Source organism: Phocoena sinus, chromosome 19 (assembly GCF_008692025.1).
Source record: "Phocoena sinus isolate mPhoSin1 chromosome 19, mPhoSin1.pri, whole genome shotgun sequence".
Lineage (NCBI taxonomy): Eukaryota > Metazoa > Chordata > Mammalia > Artiodactyla > Phocoenidae > Phocoena > Phocoena sinus.
Window position 1 is genome coordinate 23,791,528 of NC_045781.1, and position 12,375 is coordinate 23,803,902.

The 12,375-nt window shown below is 37.3% G+C and overlaps 1 protein-coding gene across 1 annotated transcript in view; it reads left to right on the forward strand.

Annotated features, from left to right (window-relative positions):
* LONP2 (lon peptidase 2, peroxisomal) overlaps positions 1-12,375 on the forward strand; it is a 99,648-nt gene that overhangs the window by 18,753 nt on the left and 68,520 nt on the right. The window contains exons 6-7 of the mRNA XM_032611791.1: positions 124-218; positions 5,193-5,451. Of these exons, the coding sequence (XP_032467682.1) occupies positions 124-218; positions 5,193-5,451 (354 nt within the window). The remainder of the gene's footprint in view (positions 1-123; positions 219-5,192; positions 5,452-12,375) is intronic.

The following is a 12,375-nucleotide window of genomic DNA, read 5'->3' on the forward strand; positions in this document are numbered from 1 at the left end:
AGATTTGTTTAGCCAAAAATGCATGATATATCTGGCCATGAAAGGGAGATATACTTGGTTTTTCTGTTTTACAGAATTTTTCTATGTTCTTGAACAGATTTGCTATGTATTCTTTCCACACAGGCTCAAAAAAATGCCTCAGTCGATGCCAGAATATGCTCTGACTAGAAATTATTTAGAACTTATGGTGGAACTTCCCTGGAACAAAAGCACAACTGGTGAGCAAACAAAATAACACCTTTTTTTGCGGTCTGATTGTCACTCAGGAAGCGCAAGCAAATTCTGTTGAAATACTCCCCATTGACTTCCTGTTATAGTAGTTCATGATGTAAACTGTTTAGACTAAACTTGTGTCATGTAGGTTTTAGGATGAAAAGGAAAAGAAGGTGCTTCATGGAAGTACCTTTCGCCTAATTTTGGAGAAAGTAAGATTTTCTGTAATTGGTGAAATATGTGTTTCTCAATACCAATAGTCAGACAATAAACTTTTATATTTATGTGCTCTTTGTCAGGAACATAGGAAAACAAAACAGTTTTGAGGTAGTTGGCAGTAAGTGCCAACTCAGTACTAGAGATTTTTATGTTTTCTAAAGGAAATAATTACATATAAAGGCAGGATAACAGTGGAACAGTTTTACCATTTGGAAGTTTGTTTTTCTCCCACTAGAACTTATTTAAAGAGTTTAAATTCTTTTCATCTCTCTATCCTTCAGTAGAATTTTTCTACCTATCAGGAGCATTTTATACCAGCTTTCTTATGTATTTTCTCTTGGGGTAAGAAATATACTCAATCGTCTTTCAGAATCTTCAGAATCATTTTATTTGAATTTATGTCTGTTATTGGACAAGTTTACATACAAGGTTTGTTGAGTTCAGCAGGGCGTTGATTGCCTGAACTACTTTTGGCATAATTATAGCTGTATGGTTGACTTTTGAAAATTGAACAGATATATTATCCTGGCTAATAAAACTCTTACATTTAAAACAATGCTAGAAATTTTGAAGCATTAGCCCTAAAACGCACGTTTATGCCCCACATGAGGTATGATATACATACTAGATTTCAGGATGTTGAATTTTTAATATTAAAAAATACTTTTCTAAAAAAAAATACTTTTCAGTTAATCTACAGAGGACCATGCTCTCTGGTATTGAGCATTCAAAAAAATTATTTTTGTCTCAAAGAGGGCCCAGAATGAAGCATATTTGTGTTAAGTTAACTATGCTGGGGCAGTGTTAAGGTTAAAACAACCCTATATTAATTAGTTTTTTTTTGATAGGCTCACTTAACACATTAATGTGTGTGGCTAAAATTTTATATAAATGGAATGATATAGTATGTGCCCCCCCTTTTTTTTGGTTCCTTCACTCAGCATAATTATTTTACTTTTTTTTTTTTTTTTTTTTTTGCGGTACTTGGGCCTCTCGCAGTTGTGGCCTCTCCCGTTGCGGAGAACAGGCTCCAGACGCGCAGGCTCAGCGGCCATGGCTCATGGGCCCAGTCACTCCGCGGCATGTGGGATCTTCCCGGACCGGGGCACGAACCCGTGTCCCCTGCATCGGCAGGCGGACTCTCAACCACTGCGCCACCAGGGAAGCCCAGCATAATTATTTTAAAGCTCCATGTTACTGCATATATCAGTAATTGATTTATCCATTTACCTGTTGTTGGACATGTAGGTTGTTTCTAGGTTTTTGGCAACTGTATATAAAGCTGCTGTGGACTATGTCGGTAAATTTATTTCTTAATTTATTTCATGTTTACATTCATGACAGAATATTGCCTTCTAGTTGACGGTGTTTTACTAGAAAAACTGAAGCTGAATTTCTTAGTTTCATTCTTAATTCAAAATTTTCTAGAAATGCCGTAGTAAGATGAATGCAGGGGAGCATGCATTCCCATTGAATTAGCCCCTCGTTGTCACTTGGTCAGTTTGAGTTCTGATGTCTGTCTGGATCTAGCTGGGCTGTTAGGAAATACATTTTGGTTCAGATCGTCTTCGGTTAACTCCTCACTCTCCATTGCCTACTTTTAAGTGAAGTGGTCCTATTCTGTGAGATTTGGAGAGGGTCCTGCTCCCTGTTAGTTTAGACCTGGGAAAGAAAGTTAATTTAAACTTTACATGTTTGGGCTTCCCTGGTGGCGCAGTGGTTGAGAGTCCACCTGCCGATGCAGGGGACGCGGGTTCGTGTCCCGGTCCGGGAAGATCCCACGTGCCGCAGAGCGGCTGGGCCCATGAGCCATGGCCGCTGAGCCTGTGCGTCGGGAGCCTGTGCTCCGCAACGGGAGAGGGCCACAACAGTGAGACGCCTACAGTAAACTTTACATGTTTAACTGCTCTGATTTCACTTCATCTGCGTGAAATGAAACATCTTCCATTTTGGTGTGTGTTTGATAGGTATTTATTCGTGTCATTGATGGAGTGGTGGTAATTTCCAAACCCTGTTATTTTCTCTGTTGACAGTAGGGCTAGCGCACAACGTGAAGCAGCACATCTAGGTAACTTGGTAACACCAGGGGTCTTGTTTTGAAATTTTGGTGTTCTTTTGGTAATGTTTTTCTGTGCTTCAGGATTTATTTTAACTAATGACTTAAAAGAAATGCAGGGTGTATATAGTATAATGGCCTGAGAATATTAAAATTGCAGGTTTTATTATTTGCTATTAGTAGCCTAGTAAATTGCTCTTGGCTTCCTCCCCTCCCCACTTGTCCTATTTGTAAAGTGAAATTAATTAGTAGCTAGGAATTTTTGTCAGGTTCATACAATGTAATTGTGGAGAGTTGAGGGCAAAATGTTTAGTTGAATGCAGAGTGCTAGCTCCAATTCGTCACTGAAATAACCAAGAAAATATGAAAACAAGGCAAAGCTTTTCCTTTACAGCTCAGAGAGTTTCTGCTGGATGTGGTCAGCATTAGAGATACATAGCACTCTTGTACCCATCATGAAAACACTTCTCATTGTTCATCATTTCAGTGGAGAACTGAAGATGGGTAAATTGTGGTACAGAAGTAGTCATGTTGAGCTTCTAAACCAGTACTATATAGACTTAGGCCTAAATAGTTATGAGTAAGATCATAAAACTGTGAAAATGTCTTTCATAATTCTTGTAAAGGGAAGCTTACCTAAGTAGATATTATCAAAAGCAGAAAGGAAAGCAGAGAGGAACGAGTTGGAGGAAATAAGTTTGTTGATTTTCCATCTTGAATGGAGGGAGCCAGTAGATGCCATTTCAATCTTCTAATTGTAAATAGAAAAATATATGTTCGTGTAAGTTTTAAATTTTTTATGTTTAATCACAGGTATTATTCATAATAGGAAACATACATTCTGAATCTTTAAAAATAATATTCAGAAAAGATACATCCTGTATAGAAAAGATATACAACAATACGTAACATGGAAATTATCTTTCCTTAAAAGTTTTAAAGAACTTTTAAAATTGTCTTTACGTGGCATATTAGAAGAAATTCCTTCACTGTTTTCATTTTTTTCTAAAGTACATAGAAGTCTATTCTTAGTTTACTAAATGTTAATTAGGAATGGATGTTGCATACAACAAGTGCCTTTTTAGGTACAAAATGACATTTTGATGGAAAGTGTTTCTCCTTGGACATGATGATATAATAAATATGTTGATAACTGAATATTGAACCATCTTTGCATAACTAAAATAAATCCCACTGGGACTTAGTAGATTACTCTTTGAATAGATTTGATTTACAAGCATTTTAATATTTAGAGCTGTGCAAAATGGAATGGGTCTGAAGTGTTTTTGTTTGTTCGTTTGTTTACTATGGTAGGTTTTAGTGTCAGGGTTAGCATCATGAAACAGGAAACTTTCCATATTTCATTTATTCATATATGCATTGGTTGGCTTCTGAAGCCAGGAAAGGGAAAGAAATTTTATTCTTCCCTTTCCAAATTACTCAGCCAGGACTCTGACTAAAATGAATAGTACTATAATTAAATTACATACATTACTGCTTACCTGAGTTTTTGTAGACTAGTTTGGGAACCAGACTACCATTTAAGGCATTTTTTTTTTTTCTTGTAGGAAAAATGTATAGCAGGTTCCAAATAACTGAAAGAGTGGACTTGTGTGTGTTTTTCTCTCTTCCATTTTCTTCTTCACTGTCAGTATTGTGGCTGTGGATTATCCTCTAGCTGCCACCCAGCTGATGAATTCCTTTTGGCTTCCATGACCTAGTGTTTAATCTGTGATTATTTCAGAGCCTAAAGCACATCAGTAAACCTAATGAAAGTTTGGCTCTAGAAACAGGGCCTAATTCATACATTTCTGGTGAGACTTTAATGGATAGAACTTAGGCAGTTCTTTATGTCTTAATTTTTTTTTTGACTTAATTTGCTTTTTGACCCAGCCCTTCTGTTTTAGAAGATTAGCCGAAGGAAATAATTACAGATATATGTGGAGATTTAGTTACAAGGATGCGCGGTGAAGCATGCTTTATAACTGTAAAGATTCGTGGATAACCTAAATGCTCAGCAATAGGAAATTAGTTAAATGAGTGTGGATAATTAAGTAATGGAATAATATGTACCCACTAAAGTGTTACTGAACAATACATTTGACACTGAAAGATGTCTGTGATATATTAAGTGAAAAAACATTTTACAAAACTTGAAGACCCATATGATCTTAGTTTGAAAAATAGGTATGTAAGCGTGTGTGCACGCATACACACACACACTCACTCCCTCACACACAGAATCTGGAATAATACGTACTGAAGTGAAGGTAGTGATGTTCTCTAGGGGAGAAATGAAATTATGGGTGACTATTTCCTTCTCCTTTTATTAGTGTCATAGGGTTTTCTGGAATGAGCATATATAACTAATTGTAATAAGAAAAAAACACTTTAAAAAAAGAACAAATGCCAGCACAAATAGAATATGTAGAAATTATGTCTCCATAGAAATGTGTATCTAGAAAATCATTCCGAATGAAATGAGTATTAACTCCTTGAGTTTTTAATTATGTAGTGTCTACTATTTCTGTAAGTACTAAATCTTTTTAAGCAAGAAAACCAAGTCCGGGTCTCCCTGAAGACTCATTTAGAAGAAACCAAGCCTGTTCTTGTCACATCTTTTTTCAAAAAAACTATTTTGACTCTTACCAGCCTGGAAAGGAGTTCCACATGCTCAGATTGTTTCTGTTGGGTTGCTTGACAGACCGTCTGGACATTCGAGCAGCTCGGATTCTTCTGGATAATGACCATTATGCCATGGAAAAATTGAAGAAAAGAGTGCTGGAATACTTGGCTGTCAGACAGCTGAAAAACAACCTGAAGGGCCCCATTCTGTGCTTTGTCGGCCCTCCTGGCGTTGGTAAAACAAGCGTGGGAAGATCAGTGGCCAAGACTCTGGGCCGAGAGTTCCACAGGATTGCACTTGGAGGCGTGTGTGATCAGTCTGACATTCGAGGACATAGGTAGAATACTTCTCGGTTTAATCTCTGATTTCCTTCCTTTTCATTTGTCTAGAGCCCTCCGCCTCCCAGCACCACCAAAAGCCAAGGCATAATGTATATCTTTTTCTTAAAGGGCGCTTTGTGTTACCTTGAATGGAAAGGACATTTATGGTACTTACCGGCTAGCCTAAAGCCTCTACCATCAGGGTATACCCAAACTAACCTTGATGTCTGTGTGACGGTGGATGTGGGGGTGGGGTAGTGTCTGTGCCTCAGCTTTCCTGGAATCTCATTTGAATGCAATTATAAATTAGTTATAATTAAATATTATATTTTTATATTCATTTTGGCCCAATAGCATTTCATAAATAATGACCCACAACTTTTAGAGTTTAAGGAATAAGTGCAATAGCAGGCAAGTAGGAGGAGGTAAGAAATCTTTGGTAACAAATTTATTATGTTTGCATTTTAAACTTTTTTTCAAGGAGGCTGGTTTGCAGTGTGAGTATGAATAATAAGGAAAAAAGATAATTAAGGCTTTGCATTTTTGACACCCTTTCTATAAAAATACATTAAACTGTAAGAACTGTGTCTCTGATTAATCTGACATTATTAGAATGAGATTTGCATGTTATGTTCGTTGTTTTGTTCTCGATGGCTCATATCGGAAGATGCTTTGGGAAAGCATGAACCTCTGTTTCATAGTTGCAAGTTGTGAGAAAACATACCTATAGCTTATGTGTTAAGGAACATTTAAAAATGTAGAAATTATGAACTGATTAAAAGAATATGATGTTGTATACCTGAGACTAATATAATGTAATATGTCAGTTATATATCAGTTAAAACAATATTTTTAAAAGAAGGCATGTAACTTTGAGTAGAAGGTAATTAAACTGAAGATAAAACTTCTAACCTCAAGATCATAAACTCAGTCTTAAAGTTGTAAAAGCATTGCAGGTTATAAGCGGGGGCTTTGGCAGGCATGCCAGTGCAAGCAGTGAACGACTGCCAGTGGCCAAGGGTAATTTAAATGCATATTTACAGTTTGGTGAATATGGATTAAACTTGGATTGTGGGGAAAAGAAAAGAATACGATGCTTTTATAACATCTTATTTTCCATTTGCCTTATTCGTGGGATCCTTAGGCAGGGATGGGAAACTATTTCAGAAACCTTTTCATGAAAAATGGTTCTTTTTATTCTCTTTTATTTGCTTATTTACAATTCTTACGCATTGAAGAAAAAGCATTCCAAGATTTTAGTAAATAAGCAATGAGGACTGCAAATTAGGTCAGGGAATTTATTTGGGTCAGTTTTTCTGGCAATTTCAAATCATGTTTTTGTTGCCTAGACTTATTCTCACATGTGCCACTAGAGGCTGTAGTTTGCTTTTGTAAAGAAATTGGCATCGTGGACCCATCCTGGAGAAGCTAGATCTAGGACCTAAATCTTCTGATTTATGCTACAGAGCTTTAGGGAGGTGTTCTGCATGCAAGAGACTTGATTCCTGCACTCAGAGTTGTCTTAGTTTATTTCTTCCTTTTATTATCTGTGGCACAGTATTGTGTGATATTTGATGGAATTTAGAGAGTGAGTTTGTGGAGTTACTGTCGTGTGAAATTAATGTCATGGGCACATGACATGTAGGTATTTGTCCTTATTTCTTCCTACATTGGTATTGATTATTCAGTAAGGCTTGGAGAGTGCTTAGTTCGCAGCACACCCTGAGCATTCAATAAAAATTAGCTTTCATTATTATTTTAATTCTCAATTCTCAGGAGGACAAGTTTAGATTTATAAGCTTCAATATGACTTTTTATAAAATTCAATCTGATTCTTAAATTGTACCTAAAATATCCTGTTTTCGGCATTATTATTTAATTTATGTGGCAGAATTGTGGAAAATGTTTTTTTATGATGCCTGCTGGTAGGCAGTATGTAATGTCATAATCCCCACCACTTCTTATGAGCATTGTTGGGTTTAAACAGATCTCTGTTTTCAATCTTTACTGAAACTGATAGACCTAAAATTGGTTCTCTTTTTTCAAGTGAGTATCCTTTCCTGTGTGTGACTATTGTTAAGAGGATTGAACCTAAAGAAAATGAGAATTTATTTTCTTTATGAGTCTTTTGTGAAAGGAGCTTGTGTATTTGCCTAAAATATGTGTAAATATAAGCTTTTTAGAAATGTGTGGGGCTTCCCTGGTGGCGCAGTGGTTGAGAGTCCGCCTGCTGATGCAGGGGACACGGGTTCATGCTCCGGTCCAGGAAGATCCCACATGACACGGAGCAACTAGGCCCGTGAGCCATGGCCGCTGAGCCTGTGCTCTGCAACGGGACAGGCCACAACAGTCAGGGGCCCGCGTACCAAAAAAAAAAAAAAAAAAAAAAAAGAAAGAAATGTGTGGTGCGAATTGAGGTTATGATTGTTGCCAAATAAAAGGTTTGTGGGTTTGTCTCTGACTCATTCTACTAAGCCTGATTTTTGATACACCTTGCTGGTAAGCATGTACTCATTAGCCATCCCTGTACCAGATGTTTCACTAAACACTAGAGCCATCTGCCCTTGTGCTACTGGGGACTTATTACCCAGCTACCCACTAAATTATCAAAGCCTGGTGAAAATTTCTGTTTGAAAACCTGTTTGGAAGCAGGTGGAGCGTGGGGTGTGGTGGTTAAGGGGAGGGGGTTGAGAGCAGAGTATGCGCTTGTGTCAGAGTTGCGGGTTGGAGGAGGTGATAGGAGGGGAGAGAACGGTAGAGGATTATAGCACAGCCACGGGGTGGAGTGTGTGGGCATTTGGGAACACCCAGGTCTTGGCATTTAAGTACCGGTCACATGCCCACAAGTAGAGTTCATGCAGAGTTTTGTTTTTCCCCAGCTTGTGAGTAGGCACCACTGTTCTGCAGCCTTAAAATAGCCAAGGAAAAACAGAGCTGCGTTCTCTTATCTTCCTTGCTTATTCTCGATTCTGTCACTCACTTTCCCCATTTTCCTATGCATGGAGCTCCAGCCTTTTGGTAGAAGTACCTGTTAATGTGGAGGAAGGCGCTAATAAGTTAGGAATTTATTTTTAAAACAACCTAAGATATGTCTTTTAGAGTTAAAACGATAATGAGGTGAAAGATGGGGAAGAAAAAAAAAGACTTGGTTTACATTTAAATCTTAAACTGGGAAAATATAGTGATCTGACTAAATATTGGCCCATTGTTTTGGTTCATATTATTTTGAGTGGATTAGAGGAAGAATAGTCATGTTTATGCTCCATATTAACTAATGCATTTTTTTCAATTTAACGTTTCTCATTATCTCCATTGGGATTTTTCTGTCTACTTTTATAAGCCATAGAATCTCTCTTCCCATCTATCAGTTTTTATGACTTACATTTTTATATTTAAATATTATATTTAAATAATTTAAATCAGTTCATAGACATTAAGTATAAAGTGACTTCTTTTAGGATGAAGTTTTATGAAATCATGTTTCTATAACGATCTTTTTTCATTAGCTGTTCCTCAGTGAAATATACTACTGTTGCAATATTTCTCAAGTTATTGTTGAGAGTAACTGGAAGTCACTGACCAGCTGTTTGTTCAGATGATAAAGTTCTATCATTGTAAGGAATCCTTGGCTCAATTCTTAAACAAGATGAGAAGAAAAATGAACTTTTCTTTCCACATTGATAAATTTTCATATGTAACCTGAAATAATGATGTTTTAAATAAATTTGCTGTTTCATTATTAGGGAAAAATACCTGAAGCAGCAAGCCTTTAAAATATTTTTAGCATGGTATGCCAGACACGTTACGGTTTGCTCACTAGCCTCCTTTATAACCTATATTTATATGCAGCTCTTTTTTTTTTTTTGCGGTACGCGGGCCTCTCACTGCTGTGACCTCTCCCGTTGTGGAGCACAGGCTCCAGACACGTAGGATCAGCTGCCATGGCTCATGGGCCCAGCCGCTCCGCAGCATGTGGGATTTTCCCGGAACGGGGCACAAACCCGCGTGCCCTGCATCGGCAGGCGGACTCTCAACCACTGCGCCACCAGAGAAGCCCTGCAGCTCTTCTTTGCCTCCGAAAAACTTTCAGGTTATCTTGAGGCCCCAGCCCAAGGCTTCCTCCATTAAGATAAGTGCAGTCAGTGATGATCCTATTCTCCTCTGAACTGACTACGTACTGTCTGTTGTACTCTTCAGTGATCAAATAATACAGGCCTCTGGCATTTCTAATATATTCCTATAGAGGTAAAACATAGCTATATTAAAAGTAGGAGCTCTGTAGGGTTGGCGTTTTCACATGTCTTATACTCCTCTGGATCAGTCTGCTGCCAAGCACAGTGCCAAACGTGGTAGGTGCTCTCTAAGTGCTGCGTGAGTTCAAGTAGGATTAAAACGTGTTGGAAGTCATGCAGTCCTTCAGATGAGCACATCCATGCAAATGATTTAGGAATGACTGCTGTAAGAACAATTTGATTTGTTTAGACATGCTATATTAAAGACTATTTTTAGTTCCTTAAAGACTGTTTTTCTTTTTTAAAAAGAAATCATTAGGATCTCTTTTAGGTTTATTACTTTTGCCAACTTGAGAGGTATATATATACACCCTTGGTAGAAAATTAGAAAAATAAAAGGAAAAAAATCCTCATGTTTTTCTACCATACAAAGGTAATCACCTTTAACATTTTATTTCCTGCCGAACTTTTCATTGGGCAGCTTTTGCCATTTTTTTTAAAGCAACAGAATTATCCTACCCTTTCCACTTAGCATTATAACATAAACTTTTTATATTACAAATTGTTTGTAAATATCACTTTAATAGTTTGTGTTATAGCCCATAAGAGCTCCTTAATTGGATAGGCATGAAAAAATTGATGGTAAATGCCTGCTTTTCTCCCTCTCTACATACTGGAAAAGAGGTGAGTAAAACACCCCTTATTCCTGACATTTATCCTGATATCCTTGGCAGTGACAGAATGACCAGCTTCTTGGATTACATTAGATTTGAATATATCTAGGGATGATGCAGAGTAGTAAAATAATTGGTTACCATAGAGCTGTAAATAGATGATATTGTAATTTTGTGTAGTTGTTTTTTGAAGTATAACAGAGACTACTTTTTGGAAAATTAAAAACGCTGATCTTGTAAATTAAAATTTTGAACTGTGTAGACACTTTTGTTTTTGGGTATCTTATACACTAGTTGAATTGTCCTGATAAACCTGTGAACTGCCTGTAATAATTATACTTATGAATCCATATGTTATTTAGTTCACTTGTGTACTTTAAGAAAAACTCCTAGGTAATTACATATTCAGGCTGAATAATAAGTAATTAAAATGATACATTCTTTGCAAACTTTCCTATATTGTGCTACATTGCTTTCTAGATGTTGTATCACAATGAAGAACATAGAAAAGACAGTATTTTTCCCTCAAAAAATTTATAGTTTGTAAAAGAATACTAGTTTCATTTATTTCCTACTTAATGTAGTTTCTCAGTAGGATATTTTGGTATGCTAATTTGTTTTTTTAAATGTTTGTGTTTGTTTAGTGATGTTGAAAGAGAACATTTTCATTTGTGTGTTGCTACAGTTTTCACCGTCTGATTCATATTCCAAAGGTTTATTCAAAGTTTATTCTGTAACTTCAGTTAGTGAATTGCCTGTTACGCATACTTTGAGGCAAAAGACAAGCACATTATAGATATTTTCAGTAGCTTACAGGCTCTGATAATAGTTGTCTTGGTTTGACACCTAGACTAGTGGTACACATTTGAGGATGTCACCTGTGATTAAGGAACTCTAGAGGCATTGAGCACACTTGTTGCTGTTGTAACTGAGCAAAGGGCTCGTCTGCTCACAGCACAGAAAGCTGAGCTCTGACAGTGGGTTTGTAGCAAAGGAAGGGTTTATTGCAGGGCACCAAGCAAACGCATGGGAGACAAACCCCAGATCCAATTCCAGTTGATCTTTGACTGAGGGTTTTTTTAAAAGGCAAAGAACAAAAAGGCTGGGGTTAATTATCATCTTGTGACATTTCCTAATCATAGTTTCAGGAGTCAGGATGTCTCTGGTTTACAATTCTCTGGCTAGGTAGTCCCCGGCTCATCTTGCCCTGGAGAAATAACCTGAGTTTGTATGTTAATGATAAGATCTATAACAGTGATTTTAGTACATTAACAATGCTATTGACAACAGCAATTTCAGTCATCTGACTCTGGTTGACCAGTGTTGGCAGGATTGGGGTCAGAGGGGATAAGAAAAGGAGTAAAGTTTTGGATAGAGAGATTAATCATAAACTCGGTAAGAGAACTTGGTTTGGGGGGCTTGGTTTCACTATGAAAAGACATTTATAAGAGTTGCTTCTGGAACTTACCTGGTGGCGCAGTAGTTAAGAATCTGTCTGCCAACGCAGGGGACACGGGTTCGAGCCCTGGTCTGGGAAGATACCACATGCATAGCGAGCAACTAAGCCCGCGCGCCACAACTACTGAGCTACTGAAGCCTGCGCGCCTAGAGCCCATGCTCCGCAAAATGAGAAGCCCATGCACCGCAACGCCGGGCGCACAGCAACAAAGATCCAACGCAGCCAAAAAAAAAAAAAAAAAATTAATTGGAAAAAAAAGAGTTGCTTCCATGAGACAGAGATTGAAATGGGATCCAAATTTAGGTGTACTGATTTCTGCTTTTGTATTTTTTCTAGGAAATTAGAAGTTGACTTTAAGTAGCTATTACTAATAACAATTATAATTAACATCTTTTGAAAGCTTACCATGTGCCACGTACTGTGCTTTGTGCTTTACCTATTATGTTCTCTCGTGATCTCATATAATCCATCAGGTTGGCACTGTTACTATCCCCATTTTAGCAGATGAGGAAACTGAGGCTTGGGTCATGTTATTTATGCAAAGCAGTACTCAGAGACTTATATGACCTTAACAAT